General features: G+C 44.1%; 1 protein-coding gene across 1 annotated transcript in view; it reads right to left on the reverse strand.

Annotated features, from left to right (window-relative positions):
* Nucleotides 1-20194, reverse strand: part of IL16 (interleukin 16) — a 29846-nt gene extending 9652 nt beyond the window's left edge. The window contains exons 1-12 of the mRNA XM_054387995.1: nt 19868-20194; nt 12432-12568; nt 11631-11763; nt 9057-9150; nt 8431-8567; nt 6606-6716; nt 5139-5253; nt 4868-4941; nt 4565-4775; nt 3159-3276; nt 1729-1861; nt 759-846 (exon numbers count right to left, since the gene is read on the reverse strand). Coding sequence (XP_054243970.1) covers nt 759-846; nt 1729-1861; nt 3159-3276; nt 4565-4775; nt 4868-4941; nt 5139-5253; nt 6606-6716; nt 8431-8567; nt 9057-9150; nt 11631-11763; nt 12432-12568; nt 19868-20179 — 1663 coding nt within the window. The 5' untranslated portion in view covers nt 20180-20194. The remainder of the gene's footprint in view (nt 1-758; nt 847-1728; nt 1862-3158; nt 3277-4564; nt 4776-4867; nt 4942-5138; nt 5254-6605; nt 6717-8430; nt 8568-9056; nt 9151-11630; nt 11764-12431; nt 12569-19867) is intronic.
* Between the last annotated feature and the right edge of the window lie 376 nt (nt 20195-20570).

Consider the following 20570-nt stretch of genomic DNA (forward strand, 5'->3'; position numbering starts at 1 on the left):
GCAAAATGTCTGTTCAGAGAGATTAAGTGAGGTGGCTTCCAAGAGTCAGCTGATTCAGTTTCTGGCTAAATACCTCACGGGGTGATGCCAAGGTACAATTTCTGTGTCAAAGGCTTGTGGAACCAACAGTTACAGTCTTGGGCAGCAACACAGCCTTAGCTTTTCCCTAAAGGAAATGGCCTCAAGTCGTGCCAGGGGAAGGTTAGACTGGATATCAGGAAAATTTGTTCACCAAAAGGACTGTGAAGCATTGCCACAGGCTGCCCAGGCACCACCTCTGGAGGTATTTGAAGTACATGTGTGTGGTGCTCAGTGACATGGGTCAGGGGTGGCTTTGGCAGCGCTAGGTTTGCAGCTGGAATCTGTGACCTTAAAGGTCTCTTCTGCCCTAACTGACTGTAGATGATGTTTCTGTTGCCTTTCTTCCTTTAGAAGAAACGAGGGCACTAAAAGGAGATTGTTGCAAAAGTTCTTGTGACAGGTTCTCAGACCTGAACTGAGCAGATAGCTCTACCCATGACTGCCTCACAGAGATTCACAAGCTGTTTGTCCCCAGGATGTCACCTGCATTGTGCAGGTCTTGACTATCATAGTCCTGTCACTTACTGAAAGTTGTTTGAAAAGCTTTAAGCAGAGGTTATGGATTGGAAAGAATGAGCAACAGGGACAGGAAGGTTCCTTGACTGTTAGCAAGGATTCTAACCCAGCATGTACTCATCCTATGGGTCTGTGAAGTCCAAATGACCACATCTCATTACCTTCAGTACTCCACTGCTGTCTCTCCTTTCCAAATCTGTTGTTTTCCACAGCTTGTGCAACAGCTTCCTTTAACTGCTGCTCAGACACCTAGGAAATATGGTGCCATTAGACTCTGTGAGATTGCTGAAGGGCAGTGAGTGTTAGTTAAACATTTATTCCTTTCACAAAGATTTCAAATCCTCTAGTGGGAATGCACAGATCTAATCATCTCACACAGCAGTGCATGTTAAAGCCAGGTGCACAGCATGATGTTGCAGTACAGGTGAGGGGTATGCATGGGTGTGCTGCTTCTATTGGCTGTTTAGATACAAAAAGCTCTTGCAAAGATCACTCTTCCTTTTCATATTTCATATGCAGAAGGAGAATTCTGCATTTACCATCACAAGTTAATTTACTAACACATTCCTATTATCATTTATGCACCAGTTTAGGCTTGATAATCATTTCTACAGTATTTGGTGTTAGGAAGCATTTCATAGGAAATAAAATAGAATATAGAATGAAATAGAATTCTAAAAATAAAATATTTTACTTCAATATTAATGTCATTTTAAATATTGGCTGGGCAAACCCTGTATTTTAATGACTGAAGGATGAATGTAGAAACATTTCTTTCTTTTTGGGGGCATGTTCCTGCTTTCAAATTCTTTTTTTTCTTGGTTGGTTGGTTTTTGTTTTTCTTTTTTTTTCTTGCATAAATAAAAAAAATCTTCTGGTTTATTCCTTAAATGCAATTTCATTATTCACAACATAGAAACTCATGCAGAAGTGTCTCCAGTGACCTCCAAACCTTACATGATTGTATTTCAGATTGTGCATCTCTCAGATTTGTTGTGCACAGTGATGCTTAAAGAGATCAGTACCCTTGTTAGCAACATTTCCCCACCTGTTTTAGATCAGCACCAGCTCCCTCAGCCTGACTTCTTAATGTGTGCTTTATAGAAAGTCAGAAAAACCATTGTGTGCTACCTGTGGTTCAGGGTGTCTGCTGATAATAATCTGCACTGCACCAGGGTCACAGTGGCTTAGCACAGCATAAACTTCATTAAGAGTCATATTTTGTACTGAAGCCTCGTTAATTTCTATAATTTCATCTCCACACCTACAAAGATATTTAAAAAACAGATGTAAGAGGATGTAAACAAAACAGGTTTTCTCCCAGAGTTGTCTCACCCATGTCAAAGGACACAAAAAGCAAACTCATGTGGCTGACTGCTAATTTAATCACAGATTTCACTCTCTCTCTATTCTTGTTCCAGAAAATGGAATGGGAGTGAGTTGGATGGCAAGGGATTTTTGGCTTGACTGTCTTGTTGCATGCAAGCTTTGAGCTTCCTTCATGTTCAGCCCTGCATGCTTGGTGTCTGGGAGCTGTCTGCTCTATGCAGCTCTAGCTGCTGTGGCCACCTACACCTTCCTCCCTTTCTTTCAAGCTGGCACTTCACTTTTCACATCTGTTATGGTGTGCTGGTGTTTTTTAAGGTCAGAAAGGATGCTGTCTTTCTGCTGCATATAAAGAGCTTGTTAATAGAAAAGTTCTAATGATGAACTACTATAATCCTAGACTGGATCTTTCTGGATGGAATCCAGATTGGGCCACTTCAAGTCAAATCAAAAAGCCCTCACTGAAAATGCTGTGTTCTGGTCAATTCTGAATATGTTCAACACCAGGCTCTCTTTGGTGGTTCACAGTGATAAGACAAGGAACAATGGGTTCAAACTTGAACATAAAAGGTTTCACCTCAACATGAGGAGAAACTTCTTTACAGTGAGGGTGACAGAGCCCTGGAACAGGCTCCCCAGGGGGGTTGTGGAGTCTCCTTCTCTGGAGACTTTCCAACCCCACCTGGATGCATTCCTGTGCAGACTACCCTAAGTGATCCTGTTCTGGCAGGGGGGTTGGAGCTGATGATCTCTGGAGGTGCCTTCCAACCTCTGATATACTGTGAGACTGTGATACTAATTGGTCATGAATCTTACAAAGCAAATTTCTACCCTCTCACTAAAACTCACTTCAACAAGTCTGTATTTCTGTTGGACAAGGAGGGTTAGAACTTGAGGAGCCTGTATTAGGACTAAGTAGTGCTCAAACAAGCCACCTTATGTCATAGCTTTGGGGTTTCCCAGATGTTTGCTTATTTGGAAACCTCTGAGAGAATGCTGTAGGCTTGTCTAAGACCTTTAACTAGCCCAGCCTGGATGAGACAAGAATTTCTATGGGTTGCTCTAGGTCTGGCAATCCCAAATGTCCTGAATACACATCTAGGAACAGCACAAAGACTTTAAACCCAACAGTCCCAGGGAGCACTCTGACTTCCTTTCCAAACAGGTCAAAAATAAACCCATAAAACACAGCAGTGAAAAACTTAAGGCATAAACCAGACACTTCCACACCCTACCTGAGTCTTCCATCCATATGTGCCACTGAGCCTGGTGAGAGGGTGTGAATAAAAATCCCTGAAATACACTGGAAGTAGGGGATGCTGCATAACCCAATGCCAAGGCCAGCACATGGCTCTGAAACAACAAAGATTAGTAAAAAAAGACAAAAACAGCAGTCAAAAGAAACCACTGGAGAGACCCTTCTGAAAACTGCCTTCAATTTAGTTAGTTTTTTTCTGTATAAACCAGAATCAATGTGTCTTGTGTTCATGAATGTTTCACATTCAATGCTAGTTGCTGCCTTTTTTCTTTTCCTTTTTTCTTTTTTTTTAATTTTCCTTTTTCTTTTCTTTTTTCCATTTTTTCTTTTCCTTTTTTTCCTTTTCCTTTTTTTCCTTTTCCTTTTTTTCCTTTTCCTTTTTTTCCTTTTCCTTTTTTTCCTTTTCATTTTTTTCCTTTTGCTTTTTTTAATTTTCCTTTTTTTCCTTTTCCTTTTTTTTCCTTTTCCTTTTTTTTCCTTTTCCTTTTTTTTTTTCTTTTCCTTTTTTTCCTTCTTCTTTCTGTTTTTTCCCCCTCATGATTAAAGTGAGTGCACACTGGTATTGCTGGTGGGGTTCCAAGACCTGCCTTGCAGTTCCTTACTGGTGTGTCACAGACACAATGCAGTGGAAGTTTATTTTGCAATCTGTCTGTCGTTAGTGAAGAATTCAAATTACTTCACAGGAAGAAAGACAAAAAAATTTAAATAAGAAAAATTATTAAGGAGGAGGAAAAAAAATAATAAATACAAAAGGCTGTGCAGCTGTTGTTTGCTGTGTTCTATGCAACACAGCTTAAGGCTTTCATGAAGTTATAAATTGTGGTCAGTCACGCTGATGTCAGACCCCATAGGGTGTGTTTGCTAAGTCCTGCTGTTACCTCACACAGACCCTGCTTTGTTTGTTGCTTTGGTGTTCCCATATTTAAAAGTTGATTTCATTCTGCCAGTGATGATATATAAATGGAAGATGATGACAATTGAAGAGGAGCTATAGATAGCTGTTTGATTTGGGCTTAAGTCTTTTCAGAAATTAAATTGCGTGCTTGCATAACTATGGTCAAAATTTGTATGCTCTGCTTAAGAATTGGTAGTTGTTGCCAAGAGGTTTGCTTTGTCCTGTGAAGGATGTGAATGTGACTCTAATGCTTGAGTGAAATAAAGCAAGGGATGATTGGCTCTTGAGGACAGATGGGGTTTAAAGTCCTGCTGCTGATAGATGGTTGTTAGCGCTGATAGATGCTTGTTAGCACTGATAGACAGCAACATCCTATTTAGTGTATTAAAAGTAACTTAGCTCAGGAAAAGAATCAGGTTAGTGAGGAAAGGCCTTCAGAGAGCAAGTGAGCAGTGCTCTGTTCATCAGCAGCCAATGTCAGCACTTACCTTTGTTGAGGGTGACCTCCATGATGATCCTGTCATTGGGCTTTGTGGCATTCAGTGAGAACGCTGCACTGTCTGAACTGAAAGAGTTGTTCTCTTTGGTTATGCAGGAGCTCAGAGACTGGCACAAGTGGGGTGACAGACAGCTGGAAGCAGAATGAGGTGTACCAAAGCTTGTCCTGACTGTAAGTGTCAGAAGACCCTTTTTGGCCTGCTAGGAAAAAAAAAAGTCAATCAGTGAACAGCTGGAGCTCACGTGCATGCTATGTATAAAGACAGAAATTCTCTGGGAGGAGAGTACATAACCTTGAACTTGTGTAAAGCATCAGAGTGTGTTAAGCCATGCATGGGCTCTCCATTCAGCTCCAGGATTTCATCACCTGTTTTCAAGGAGAAAGATGAGGCTGTGTCACTGTCCCTGAGCTGGGCAACTTGCTACAGGGCTCCTGAGTGCACTCAGGAGTCTGGCAAAGGCAAAAATGGGTGCTGGCTCGCTTCAGTTTCTCTTTAATCTGCCTTTAGGGATCATTCTTTGGGACTATGGCATGAAAAAAGAGTGAGAAGAGGGGTTTCCCACCTTCTTGTAGCCTTCCATCAGCAGCAGCAGCTCCACCAGGAAAGATGGTTTTGACATAGATGCCTATTGGTCCATAAATGCTGTCTTTCCCTCCAACGATGCTGAAGCCCAAACCCTAATTTATGGAAGACAAACAGAGAGCCCATGGGCAGTTCTCATAACAGGTCATGTGTGCTTTCTTCTGCATTACCTACCTGGGCAGCACTGTCAACAGAGTAGATAAATCTATGAAAAGCTGTGCCCCACATGTCAGTAGTGAAAGCAAATGAAGATTCCGGTGGAATGCCCTCATGGTTTACTTTCTGGTTGTTGCAGTCAATTAATTCACAATTATGAACACACAGAAGGTGTTTAAACTCTAATTTGTTTTGGGTTTTTTTTGTCCTTGAACCCATAACCAGCTGTGAGGAATTGATTTTTCTGTTCTCCTTAATTTCCTCTGCCATAAATGAGATAGATAAAAACACAAGACCATGATATTGCTCCTGATTTCAGCCATGCAGCTGGAGACCTCATGGAGATGTCTCTTTCCTGTCCTCTACTAAACAGAGTTAGTGTGTTGTAAGTTTAAGCAACACCAATAGGCCTTTGTGGGTACATGGTTCCTACCTACTTATCCTTTGTCCTTCCTTTATGTAAAAGTCAAACACTACCTGTTACCATTAGATGGCTGTTATAAGACTAATTCACACCTCAGAAGCCATTTAAATGTCTCTCAAATGAAAAATGAAAGTCTCGTGCTGGTGACACCCTCATGGGCTCCCAAAACACAGCCAATAAAGGATTATTTTGTAAATGCTGACCAACATACTTCATGGGAAGATTCCTGAGAGTACTCTCTCAGCTCAAGTAATCATAAATTAAATATTTTAACTGAAAAGGTTATTAATGAACAAATTCAGAGCCTTATTCAACAGGTTCAAAAGCTGGATGTTTGAGTTCATAGCTTCTCTATTCTCTTTTTAAGCCTCTTCAGTGACATTCCTGTTGTAGATACAATATTCTGTCTTTCTCCAGACTTCATTGTGGGGTTTGCAAATTTTTTTTTCATTTTTTGCCTTTTTTTTTTTTTTTTTTGAGGTATTGAGTGTTCCTGTTAGCTCATTTTCCCTCTCAGCAGCACTGTCATTATGGCTCGACTCTGACTTGAAGGAAGCTCTAAGGTTGTTGTGCTGATGCAGCTTATGGAAAACAGAGTCTTTGATTTCATGCCTGCCTTCAGCTGCCAAAAAGGGTAGCAGTGAATGCCAGTGCTGGTGTGCTAGCTTGAAGTGGATGTGTTATCAGAACCTGAAGGCTGCGCTTCAGCCAAGAGATGCTTCAGAAGGCTGAGAAGCAAGTGAATGACAACTAATCCCTCCTAGCAAAGGCTGGAGATGAACTGGCAACCCAGAAGTAACAACTTTAGTATATGAAGTGACTTCCCTGCTCTTTTGTGAAATGGTAGATCAGCAGAGCCAGTCTTACCTTCCCTTGTCCTCTCATCAATACGATGTTTGAGATTACTGAAGCCTGAGAGCTGCAGGATGCCTGCACCAGCTGTGCTGTACTGAGTGATCTAGATGGCCTTGAAATGGCCTGTGAACACAAAAAACAGAGATATCATTTTCATGCAGAATCAGAAAATCTTGGATATACATTAGGACAACTCATTTATTTCAAATCTTCTGCCTTTGAACTGATTTTTTAGAATCAATTCTCTCTAATTTTCAGAAGCCACTTGTTATTTAGACAATCAGTGCTCACCAAAATTCTCCCTCAGTGACTAAACTGGAGTGAAGCTTGAATGTTGACCCTCAAAGTGGTGCAATGGTGTAGTCAGATTGATTTGTTCTCTCAGTGGATTCTCCTTGCCAAAATCCCATTTGTGGCAGTTAAGGGTCCTAAACAAACATCATCGTATTTGCCTCTACAAACTGAGCTAAGAAACAAGAAATTCTAACTCACTCCCTCATCATGCAACTAAACAATTTTATCTTGCCACAAACAGCATTTCCCCCAAAATTCAAATTGGTGCCCACAGAAGTTCTTCAGACTGTGAACTGCCCTGTGCTCTCTCTGTTAAGCCACCACATATGCTCCTTTCTACTGCTGGAAGGTGAAACACCTCCTTTTTGCTTGATAAGCAAGGTAAGCAATTCCACAGTGCTTTTCCTCCTTCCATTGCACAGAGTGGATTTCTTAACCCCAGCCTCTGAGATCTGACCCACTTTAATGAACCTTAATGAAATATTTAATGATCATAGAATTGGGTATTACAAACTAATTTAAGCACTGACAGAAGTCATTACCTAAAGCTGGCTGTGTAAGGCAGTTCAGCAGCACCAAAGTTAATTGCACTCATTACAAGCCCAAGAGAGTTCACCGCTTTTTCTTTACTGAAGCAAAATGACAAGTGTTGAGGTGCATGGAACATCAGCTTCTGCATATGCAAGAAAAGTCTCCATTTTGGCATGAAAACAAAATTGTTTATTCACCAGGAGACTGGGAACATGATTAAGAGAGAAATGCCTGTGCGATACCAAAATCAGACTCTCCAAATGGTACACTTCTGCCAGGGCAGGGTGATCCTTTATTGATGAGTGGCTCTGAATCTGAAATTGGAAGGTTTCAGTTTGGTTTTGCTTCTGTGTGAGAGAAGTTTCTCCTCCTTCTTCCCACGCCAGGCTGCAGCCTGTGCCAGCCAGGATCATTTAACTGTGCCAGGGGCAGAAGGGCCTCATGCAGCCTGCACTACCAAGGCAGCAGCTACCAGCCGTGAGGAGAGCCCATGGCTGGGCCAGGGGAGGCAGCTCAGGAGGCTCACAGTGGCAGTGCCCAAAGCTCAGGCCAGGGTTGTATTGGCTGTGCAGGGAGCATCTCCACAGCCAGCAGTGGAGGGGTGCCTGGGAAGTGCCTCTTGGGTGGTGAGCTCTAAGGCAGCAGTGGGTGGCTGCACAGGGCGGGTTACATACACTGAAACCTGCTGGGGCAAGAGGAGGCAGAGGCTGCTGAAGAAATGGGGTTTGCTGGCACAGAGCCTTTCTCACTCTCCTACTCCTCCCAGAGCAGGGATAGGGTTGAAAAGTGGAGGACGAAGGCATGCACTATTTTCCCTGGCACAGTGTGTCGGTGTGAGCTGAAATTCCCCCCCCACCGACAATAACCAGGCTAGCTCAGTCTGGAAGTCAAACCATCACACACAGCCTGCAAGGAAGGCAGGTTTTGGTGGGAGCCATGACTGCCAAGGTCTTTGAGAGCCCTTTTGGTGACAGTTTTTTCTGTTTTCTGGGTGATTTCCTGTAGCACCTACTGGGGCTCTCCCTGCAGAGCAGTCAAGCTGTTGGGAAAGAGACTTGCGGCTGGTGTGGAGCGCGTGAGGCTGCCGGTCCCTGGGGGCTTTCCGTGGTGCTGAGCAGTCCATCTCCCCCAGCCAGCATGGGTCTACACCTGTCAGTGAGAGAAGGCTGGGTTACTTCTCAAGCATTGGACATTCCTGTGCATTCACTTTATCAGGTAAGTGTTATTTAGGAATTGTATCTCCTCTAGTAAATCTCTCTGAGCAGGCAGGGAACCTTCAGTCAGTCGGAGCAGCCATACATGTTAAATACAGTCAAACACACACACAGTCCCCACCAAAAGAGCATCCTAAACAGGATACACCTTGGGAAACATCCAGTGGAATACTTGTGCACAAAACTCCTGACTGCAGGGTGTTGAGAGTGTAAAAGCTGATACTTCTATGCATCAGCACCTCCTAGCTGATGGATAGGAGTTGCTGATGCATAGGAGGAGGATCTGACTCAACTCAAGGAGGATCCCAGAATCAACTTGGGCAGCATCTGCAGTTCTTTCCCACGCAGCAGCACATCATATCAAGTGCTGTGCTGAGCACTGCCTGGGTGTAACCAGAGACAAGGTCACTTCTTTGCAGCTTACTGGTTGAGTTGCTGCGGGTCCGCTGGCAGGCAGCGTTCCTGTGCAGAAAGCTGTTGTGTGTTCCCAGAGGCCTTTCCTTGCAGCTCGGTGTCTCCTGACAAAAAAAACAATAACAATGTATTGCTAGGCAAGGAAATCTGAAAGTGGTCTTAAAAGTGAAAATAAAATTTCTCCTAATCTGGCTCTCAAACATTTCAGCCTGAATCAAAACACGTGGGGCAAAAGGAATTATTTAAGATAAGTAGAATCACAAAGGAGAACAGAGCTCAAATCTTTGCTGTAAACATGACCATAACTTGCTAAAGTGATAAGACAGGAATAGATTCTGGACTTTAACTAAAACCCTAACTGGACACCCTCCCCCCCGCCCCAAGATGGTTCAGGCAGACTCGTGTTTTGGTATGTAAGTAAACTGCAGCCACATTTGTCTAAATCCTGGAGCTCACTGGTGCCTCTGGGCACTCAGTTTCCATCCCTTTAGAAGGTTGTTGTTGCTAAAAGGAAAAATCTTTAAGTGCAGCTTTGCACTACTGGATCGGTGTCTAAGTTTTGCTGATTTAGAAGGAAAGGTTTTAGTTAAAATACAGTCTGGGTAATTAAAAAAATAATCCTCTGAGGACCAGGATTTAGTGTTTTCAAAAAATTCAGCCCCTTCTAGTTGGAAACTTTTAGCTGGTCGTTGTAGCTCTCACCTAATTTCATCCCATTCAGCATTCTGAGAGAAGACTTTTTCGAATCACTCACTGATCCATGACACTGAAAGGTGAGGATGATTTGCAAGGAATATCTAGAGAGGCTTATATTGCTAAGAGAGCCCTGAGAGGGAATTTAATGTACCCATTTTTCACTGTGGCACTAAGCAACCCAAATGCTGCTCTAAGGAACTCTGTTGATGACTCTGTCACCATCCACCCAGGCTCCTTGACCCATCCTTCAGCCCCTTCTAGTTGGCAACTTTTAGCTGCTTTTGAAAAATCTGGCCACTTATGCCAGCATTGAAAAAGGTGCAGATAAAACATTCAGGTTTCTAAAAGCAGGTTTGTGGAACAAATTGAAAATAAAGAAATTACCATAGCTGAAGAATGGTTGGAGTTAGGAGGAGTTTCTGGATTCATGTGCTTCCTGAAATCCCTGCTTCTGCTGTGACATGAGGAATCTGACTGGCTCTGAGGGAATCCCAGTCAAAGGAAGGGCATTGCTAAATATGTGCCTGGAAACTGACTTGAAAGACATGAAACCTTCAAATAGAAATGGGGTTTGCTCAGCGATGTTCTGCAGGGGTTAAGAAGGCCAGGAGAGGAGCATCAGAACAGGACCTGCATGTTCTAACCTCTCTGGAGCCGACTAAGGAGAGCATTTTCTCGCAGAAGCCTGGCTTTTTTAGCAGTGCTGCTTGGAGACAGCTCCAGAACTAATCAATGCTGGTTTCCTTCCTCGGCAGCAGGTGGAGGCATTGCCAAGCAGCAGAATCCTGCTCCCCTAGCTAGGGACTGACACTTTTAGAGTATGAAATGCAAAAATCCTTACAGAGACAGTTTGGAAATGATTTTGCAGTGTTTCTCTTCCCAAGCTAGCTAGCTTGAAAAGCCTTTGCTATTAACCCTCAATTTGCTGCAGACTTGTCTCTAAATGCACAGTTTACCTGGCTGCCTCTCGGGAGGCACTATGCTGCAGGAGTTCAATATGGTTCATCTCTGGCCACTTAGGCATTTGAAGGAGATAAAATGAGCAAAAACTTGGCAGCACCCAGCAGATATCTGAGTGAGACAGTTCACTGCTGTGCTAGAAAGAGGCAGACTCTACTCAGACCTGATAGCAGCACCAGTCAGGAGGATTTTCTCTGTCTAGGACTATGTCAGAGCTTTCAGTGTGGCTCTGTTGCAGACAGCAAGCCAAAAGTGCCTTTTTTTCCCCCTTGGAATATCAAAATTTGAAGTCTGCAATAAATCTTTGTTTTCTTCCAAATGGTAAATGTGATGCTATCTAGTTTGGGGTGTGGATGAGAAGATAGGAAGCCTGAAATGAAATGTGCCTGATCTAATGAAATGCACCCTGTGAAAAAAAGTTCAAAAAGGTTTTCCACTGATTGATTTAGTGATAATCTGGGGTTGCTGACCTTTTAATGCTGCCTCTTCTTCCTCTCTTTCTGTAACAGACTCTGATAACATTCACCATGGAAATTTCCTAGTGATCCTAGATCCACAAAACTATTTCAGTGCAAGACGTGGTCTTTAGCTTCTTGATTCATGGATCTTTGCTTAAGTCCACCTCTTGTCTTTGCTCAGCTTCCAAATAGAAAATTAATCTTGGCAAGCTACGTGTTGCCAAAAGGAGGGGTGACACAGTCCTTGCTAGAATTTCCCAGGGCCTTGGCGTCCCCATAGCCTCTGTTTATCTGGGAAAAAAGCTATGCTGGAGCTCACCAGAGCCTGACCACAAGAGGTCTGGAGCTTTGTCAGGAAGAACAAACCCATATTCTTCTAATGTCTGATGCATGCATTCCCCTTCTTTCTCAAGCAGATGTTGTCAGATCACCCCACCGCTGTGGGAGGCAACCACAACTGCCATGCTTACTTTGCCAGCCTCCATGATGTTCAGCAGCCGTGATGGGGGGTGAAGGAGAGGCTCAGCTTCCTTCCTGCACAGAGCTTTAGGTGGTTGTCCATTCAGTGCTACCAGTTCATCCCCTGGGCACAGACGAGCATCCCTTTGGGAAAAGGAGAAAGGCACCTGCTTGCACATCATTCCACAACGATCAGTGTGACACAGTGGTGCCACGTGGCTCACCCACTGAGGAACTGGCTGCAATCCCTCCTTTGCTTTGTGCAGAGTTACCACGAGATGTCTTGAGGAGTGGTGCACCCTGTCCCCTTCTAGCTTTAGTTCCTGTTGCTCTTCTCTTCTGCTCAGTCCTGGTGATCAGTGGCTGCCTTTGCATGCACGCCTCATAGCCAGGCAAAATATTGCCCTGCTCTCACTACCTTGCCTCTGCAAGTGGATCAGGGACTATGCCCTTTTCTCTCTGTTAGGAAACACAGCTCACTCTGCTTTCCAGTGGGCTGGTTGGGCTGGTGACATCCTCCATGGCCCTGTAAGAGGGCAACTAGGAAAATTTGCAAACGTGATGTTCTGTACAATCCTTCCTTCTTCCAAGTTGGATTTCTTAATGTAATTGAGAACCATCTGATCCCTAAATGGGCACAATTTTATTTCTCTAGACTCTTGATCTGTCTCTCCAAGTGGAAGCATTGTAAGAAATGGTTCCCTAACCCTGCTCTGAAACTATGCTACAAGCACAGCCTGTCCCAGGAAGGTGGTCATGCACAGTCCATGCAGACAAATGGCTCCCTACTAAGGACTCCACGTGTACAGTACCTGTTAGCTGCACCTCCAGCAGGCATGGGGCTGCTTGTGAACCCTTTCCATAGCAATGCACACTTTGGAGTCCTGGACAGCTTGATTCCTGAGCTGCTGTTCCCTGTGCTTGTACACAGCCTACAGATGCAACTGTCCTGGTTCAGAAGAGGAAAAGGTGCATGAAAGAAAATGTACCAAGGACATAAAAAGGCTCAGCTGTAAGTAACTTTTAAAGTGATACAGAAAATATTCTTGGGTTTAGGACCACAGTGCCTCCAGGTAGGACAGGAACAGGCCTTTAACCCCACACTTTGGAAAGAGTAATTGTACCAGAGAGTCAGTGTTTAAAGAGTTGTTTTCCTCAGGGTTTCAGTGGCTGCCAGCTTGCAGAGGGATGTATTACAATCAAATGCCTCTCTCCACAGAAGGGAAGAGAACAGAAAATAGGCTCTTCATAGTGACTGCATACATAGTTGCCTGTGCTAACTACTATAAGAAAGACAGGGAGGAAAACAAATGTATGCCAGGAAAGGAAATACTTTGGAAAACAGAAAAGGCCTGAAGGGAAAATAAAGTGTACACAAAACACTGGGAGCTCCACCCCTGTGATGTGGGAGCAGGGGAGCAGAGAGACTGTGACAGTGGAAGATCCTTTGTCCACTCCAGACTGGTTGAGGTTGCTGCAGTCTGCGTGCTACATCTGGAGGACTAACTGCAAGCACATTTTTAACAGCTATGAATCATTAACATATGGCCAAAGAGAAAGAGTGTCATGAGTCATGAGTAAGTAAAGCAAAGACTGGAGTGACAAAGCACATGAGGGACAACACATTAGTCTGGGAAACACACAGCACAAATGTGTGAACACTTAAAAATTCTAGGAGATGAGGAGAGCTGAAAAGTTAACACACAATTGCTTTTCCATTTGCTTAGCAGTTCTCCTAATTCAAGCTTTCACTCAGTCTGCTCCCATCTGAACCCACCTCCTCTGCCCTCGCCAGCCTCTCCATACTCCACAAAGTGAAGAGGGCTCTCAGTGTATCCTGGATCCAGGCTTGTTCCCAAGAGATTTGTATGACTGAGGAACAGATTTCTGAAGGGGAGGCAAATTTCATACGTTAGGACAGGCCACAAAATACAGCAGTGGTCAACTGTCTGTATTGCTCCAGGGTCCCCTGGTCACAGTGGCATGAACTAATTCCAGTAATGTGCAGTGTTCTGACAGCACAAGCAAAGCTGTGTAGCCACCTTTCCCACCATCAGCAGGGCTTCATTTCTGCCCTGAGCAGAGTTAGAACCTGTAAGCCTTTCCATGCCCATCAGTGGGGGGATCACAGCAGACCTGACTGACAGCAAACACAATCCCCAGATTTACAGTGATGTCAATAGAGGTCATTCTCTTCCAGGCTCCCAGTCTGAAAGCTGCCAGAGTAAACCTAAGGCTGTGAATCAGTGAATAAATGACTGAAGCTGGTGCCCTGGTCTCACCACAGGCTGGGTTCAGTGTGCTATGGATACTTGTCTTGCCTGCCTCATTAGCCCTGTGGCTTTGCTGGCATTCCAGGTTGTCTGCCATCAGTGAGGAATGGCTGGATTTCACGAAGCCTCCCTTGTCCATGAAGAGTGCTTCTAGTGAGTAAGTGTATGAGCAGGGGCAGAAGTCTATTTTAAACCAGTTTGCTTGAATCCCAACATTAGTTTTGGAGCTTCTGCATTTACTTTTTACCCAAGGTAAATAACTTGGCCAATACATACTTGTGGTCAGGACTATACTACCTTCCTTTCTGTCTTACAGCAGTGCTTTGAAGGTTTTGGCATGGTAACAAAATAAAGGTTAGAATTCTAATGTCTTAAGATTTCTGATCTTGAGTAGCGAAAAATGTGAGCTGCCTTTTTTTGTTTGCTTGTTTGTTTGTTTGCATTGGCCTTTTATGTTAGGGATCAGGAAGATTTTATGGGCCAGATCCTGCAAGCATCCATTTAACTCACAGGTTTCAGCAGTGTAGTGTCCTGCTTTTTAAACAGGAGACCTGTGATCTAGATAGAGATTAAGGGAAACTATTCTGCCAGTTGGCTAGGGATTTTGAAACATCTGTCAAAGAATAATTGTATTATATATAGTGGTTTTTAAAAGCCATTTCCCTTGGTTTCTGTAGCCAGAATTGAAGTTTGGACTTACCAGCTTCTCAGGAGCCCATGCTCTTGTGTACTGCTCCTTTGAAATACCTATAAATCCTCTCACAGACACTGTTCAGGCACACACAGAACTTTGCAGAGCTATTCATTTTGTCCTTGATTTTGATTTAATGGAAGGCCTTTTTGTTTTGTCCCCAACTCATCACTGTGAAGAGCACAGTTGTGCTTATGCCCTTCCTGTAACTCATTCACAGCTGCTCTGTTCCTAGTGTTTATGGAAATCTTCATCATTAGTTGTCCAAAAGTGACTTGGCTCTCATCAGTTTCACAGGACATCACTGAGTGGGTTTGGCTCTGAGGTTTTTTCATTGCAGCCCCATGTAAATCCTCTGGGGCAAATATTACAGTTTGTCCAATGGGACACATGCCAGGCTGGAAATTCTGGGTTATATTGGGACATGCATGTGAAATGACACCACATGAAAACTGGTATGGATATTCTTTCCAAAATCAATAAGCTGCATGCACTTAGTGAGAAGGAAAGTAGAGGTTAAATCCATTGTACACTGCAGACAAACCTTGGGAACAGCATTTGTTTACATCTGTAGTCATCTTACCAAGCTGGGCCACATTTCAAAGAAGCTCTGTGTGTCAATAGCTTCTGCAAGTCCCTTATGGGAGTTATTTCTTTAAAAAAACAAAAATAAGAATAGCTGGGCTGTGGGGGTGTGTGGCAGATATCTGTGTGCTGTCAGCATCTGCACTTCTTTGGGTCCTGGCTATAGATCCCCATATTCACATCCAAGTGATTGCAACACAACAGAAATGAATAAAAGCTGTTCTCTAGAGAAAAGAAAAGAAAGCAACATTTGACCATTTCATGTGCCAGCAGTCAGTTGGCTTTGGGTTTTGTTCTGTAACATCTTTGATTTCCTCTCTCACTCGTTAGTTTATGTACAGAAATACTGCAAGAGTAAAGACAGTATTTACTTTTCATCCTCCTCCTTTTTGAAGCTTCCTGCTTGTTTCAAAAGGTAATTTACAGTGCTGAGAATCTGCTAGAATGAGGTTGTCAGGTTTGATGTGTGGGCAGGTGGAGTCCATGTCAACCTTGCCCACTCGTTGTTAGAACATCTACTGAAATGCATGTTGCTGACAGTGAATAAAATCTCTTTGTTTTTACAAGGGCTTTGCTTCCAAGCACTTCAGGACTCTGAGGAGAGTTGTATCTGTGTTGTAATGTCCACTCTGTGCTGAGGAAACAAAATGAAGGAAGTCTGTGGGAGTGTTGGCAATGGATTCTGAGCAAATGCTGTCTTTAAAGTGGACCTGTTTGGCTGAAAGATGAAAAGCAAAGATGGAGTTCCAGAGCCTTTGGGAATGCATTTTTGTCACAGGTGAGAGTGGATTAATTGTTTGTGTGTTTAGTTCTGGAAAGTAATTTGCACACCCAGGCCAGTTCTCTCCTCCTGCTCCCTTTGGGCTTGTTTTGTCACATAAGCTCTGAGGATGTCTTCCATCTGCCATTTAAAAGCCTTCTTTTGCCTTCATGCTTGCATTAGGCTTTTCTAGCCTGGAGTCCCATCTCAAAACATCTAATCCCAGATGTTGTTTAGAAAGAAGGGTAACCATGGCATCTATGGAAAACTGAAGAACCTTTGTGCCCTCAGCACAAGACACAGTGGTTAGATTGTCTGAACACAAGTGTTATACAAGGCTAGTTCAAGTGTTATACAAGGCTAGTTCAAGTGAGGTCTTTGCCTCACTTAGCCAAGCATATGACAATGAGCTGATTGACTGCTGGTTTAAAAAAAGAAAATAAAGCAAAGCAAACCAATCTGACAACAGTGCAGTAATCACTTTAAACATTTAGCTTTTCTGGCCCTTCTGACTGTGAAGTGACTGGGATTTCCAAGTGGTGGGTTGAGTCTTCTTCAACAAGCATTTTGTTTCTGCGTCACTTCTGCCAGAGAAAGGGCCAGAGTCTCTCTGGCATTAAACTGCTGTGACTCCACCAGTTCTGACATTCCCTAGCCAGTGCCTTGGTCTTTTCAAAATATTTACAGTAGATGTAATTCATTTTCCCAGCAGCATATTCCCTCTGCAATTAATAAAATGGCAGAAGCTAGAAAGCCTTTGGATGATGCAAGCAGGGCACAGGATTAAGGTTCAGCCATGGACAAAAAACCATCTGTCTCCTCAGATGTTACAGATGGACCTTTCCACTCTCACCTGGCTTTTAGTCTGTCTTCCTGGGAGCCTTTACCTTAGCCCACATTTTGCAGCACCCACAGCAGCCTCTTTTCCCAGCTTGCTATGGGGATAACGTGGCCCTGATGCCACAAAAGCAAGAAGGTTGGGAAAGCAGAAGGAACAAGGAGGAAAAGGGAGGACACATAAATGTCTAAAGAAATGCAGTCTCCTCTTCTGGCTTTGCTTTTGGTCCTGCCCATAGGCTCATGTTTGAGACATTACAGTCTGCTGCTGTAACACTTGTCCTGGTCCCAAGGGGCCAGCTAAGTTGGGTTTGCATGAAGATGGATTAATAAAAATACATTCTGGTGAGGGAGGAAATCAGCCTTTTTCTTTTTCCCCTCTTGAGGCAGAGGGTCAGGGACCAAAGTAAACATGGAGAAGTTTCTAGAACTGAGTGAAGCCATGCAGTCAGATCAGCTTGGATCCAATGTTTGCACAGTCAGCCCTTCCCCTGCTGAGTTTGTTCTAGATGTTTTTTCAGCCCTGCTACCAGACCCTCTGGCTGATGCAGGGGGAGAGGTAATGGAACACTTCTTGAAGCAGGCTTTAACACCCAGCACAGACTGCTGCTCTCTGAAGAACCAGAGCTGATAGTGTCTAGTCCTGTCCATTCCTCCTATAACTGGCATGGATTCAGACTTTGTAATGACATGAGCAGGCAAGCTCATCCTTCACAGCTCCTGCTGCATCAGTGCACAAAGTATCAGACACTGCTGACATATTTTGTTGTTTTCTTTTCCTTTCAGGCCACCTGGAAACTGCTGACTCTGTGAGAAGCAAACTATCAAGGAGATCTGACATCTGTGCTCTGGCTTTCCAGCTCTGCCTGTACCAGACAAAGCACACCTCTGGAGAAGAAATTCACAGAGAGCATTAAATCATGCAGGACTTTTAAAGACTCTCCTTTCCTTCCCATATGACTGCAAAACTGTCAGGGTTCAGTTCTGTGGGAGCTGTTAACACCTTCAGAGTCATGCTTTGGGCTGCAGGCACTGGGAAGCAGAAGAAGAGTGGAATATCCTCAGCAGCACCGCAGAAGGAATGGAACCAATTTTCTTGAACAAAGACGAGGATCTTTCAGGTCTGAGTCACACATGGTGGACTTCTGGTGTCATTTGGAGATGCAGAGAGTGAGTGTCATGCTGGGACTGCAAACATGTTTGTTGTCTTCTTTCTTAAAGGGAGAGCTTAAGCCACATGTTTGTTGTCTTCTTTCTTAAAAAGAGAGCTTAAGCCTTCTGACACATGGTACAGGAAGATTGTTCTGATCAGCTTGTGCCATGTGAGAGACAGAGACCACTGCTTTCTAAACACAGGGCAAAGCCTCAGCAAGAATAGTGCCAGGATAAGGTCATTGTAGCTGTCACCAAATTTCATCCCATTTATCATTCTGAGAGAAGGCTTTTAAGAATCATTCATTGATCCCTGACTCTGAAAGGTGAGGATGATTTGCAAGGAGCATCTAGAGAGGTTTATATTGCTAGGAGAGCCCTGGAGAAGAAATTTAATGTACCCATTGTTCACTGGGGCACTAAACAACCCAAGTGCTGCTCTAAGGAACTCTGTTGATGACTGTGTCACCATACACCCAGGCTCCTGACCCATCCTGTTCAGTGACACTAACACTGCAGCCTAAGGGTAGATTTCTACCCTTGGCAGTTCTATTTATCTGTGCAGTGGCATTAATTGTGAGACTTACTCTGTTCCCAAGATCCCTGTTTGAACTGCTTGCCAGCTATAATAGAAGATGATCTAAACTTACAGCCTGCAGTCAGATACTGAGCAGTTTCACATGGATATGGATCACAAAGGTTACTTGAGTCCTGCATATTTTGGAGGTATGCAAGCAAGTAGATGGGCAGCTGAGACAAGGAGAAAGTGCTGCAGCTCTGTTAATAAAGAGGGGGGAGTCCACAGAGGCCATCTCTTCCTTGGCTCACAGAAGGAAATCAGCAGAGTGCCTATGGACTCCTTCCAAAGGAGAGGAGGCAGTGTGGTTTTGCAGGTGACCAAGAATACTCTCAGACCTGGGTCAGTGCCACCTATTTATGTTTTCTGTCAGAATGTAGTAGAAAGTTGCTTTGGGTTTGTCCTTGAGCTGGGACCCTGCCAGAAGCTGAAACACCTCACAGCCAGAACCCTGTCCTGCTGCAGTGTTTGCAGTCCTGAACTGAATGCAAGAAATTCCAGGAGTAGGAGACTCTGACTCGCGGTACCACTGTGCCACTGTTAAGACACAGAAGTCTAGTTTTAGCTAATTTCTACTGAAGTTATGTCAAATAAAATAGAGCAGATTAGAAACACTGCAGGTGAGAGGACCAATCCTTTCACAGAAGCCACTACCTGCAGAGGTAATAGCTGTAGAACAAGGGGAGGTGCCAGGAGGACACAGGCTGTGTTAAAAGACATGGCATACTCTCAGGGAAGTCCCTTTGACACATCACATCAACAGGTAGAGAGAAAGTGGAAAATCAGAATGCCACTGAAAGGGAACATTCTAAAGGCATGGGAAATACATTGCCCAGGATGAAAAATGGTTCAGTTTGTTAGGGGTAGCACAGTTACTTCCTGATTAAAGAATAAGGGTGTCATAAGAAGCTATCTAGGAAAAAGTCATACCCCTGGTGGGTTTAGAGCCATCACTCCCTCCCTCCTGAATCAGGAAGAATATCTTCCTGCTGAATCTCCTGTGCCTGTCATAGTATTAATATCATTCATACTTGCATAGCTTGTGAGATCTCATGGGCTCACACTTTACAAACGCACTTTATTCAGCTGATAACAGAAGACTGTCACTGTAGTACTGAACTGCAGGTAGAAGACACCAGACATGCTCTGAATCCACCCAGAGCAGCCTGGCACTCACCGAGTGCAGCACAACATCAGCAGCGGAGCGCAACAGCACGGCAGGGAAGCTAATACATTCCCATGCTGTTTACACAGGGCAAGGAGCCTGCAGGCTTGCAGGCTCTGAAAAGCCAAGCAGAATGCTGTGCTCCTGAGGAATATCTAGGAACTGTTGCAGTGGGGAAGGTCACAGCACACCGCACTCAGCTGCCTACCTTGGTGAGTAACTTTCTCCTCATGTTGTTGCAGTTCTTGTTTGCTGCCGCTTTGGGCTGGACCATGCTGGGGATCACACGTGCAGGATCGGGTGGACTCTCTTCTGTCTCTGATGTGTATGGCAGTGGTGTTCTAGCACAGCAGTCAAAATCCCCTTGACCCCAGCTGGTAGAGATCTCCAAGGGATCAGGGCACTTCTCGTCAGGACTCGAGCCGTCGTCGCTGGTTTTGGCGTTGCACAGGATGAGTGATCTCGAGAGGGAGCGAAACTTTCTTGACTTCCTGTTCCCAGCACTGCTCTTTCCATCCATCTTCAGAGAGCTGCTGGTGCTGCTCTTTTTCCTCTCGTGCTCCCATTTATGTGGCATCATACTTTCAACAGCTTTCTCTGCTTCTCTGGTGCTAAATAGCCTCCAGGAAAGGAAATATAAAAAGTAAGTTGTAATATACCCTACTTTCTCCCACTTAATAACCTACACTACTGAAAAGCTCTAATGAATAAATCAAATCAACAGAGCCTCTCAGTCTGCTCACAGCCACGTGATATCTCATGACTTGCTAATTCTGTTTCTGTGCAGTGCTCTACCAAATTCTCCCTTCACCTTTTCATTCTCTTCCCATGCTCCCCAAGCACAATGGAGTGCTTTTAATAAATGTTTTTGATGCTTGCATTGTTCTGCTTCCTCTAGGCTCCTGCTGAAT

The sequence above is a fragment of the Indicator indicator genome, chromosome 16 (genome assembly GCF_027791375.1).
Source record: "Indicator indicator isolate 239-I01 chromosome 16, UM_Iind_1.1, whole genome shotgun sequence".
In the NCBI taxonomy this organism is placed as follows: domain Eukaryota; kingdom Metazoa; phylum Chordata; class Aves; order Piciformes; family Indicatoridae; genus Indicator; species Indicator indicator.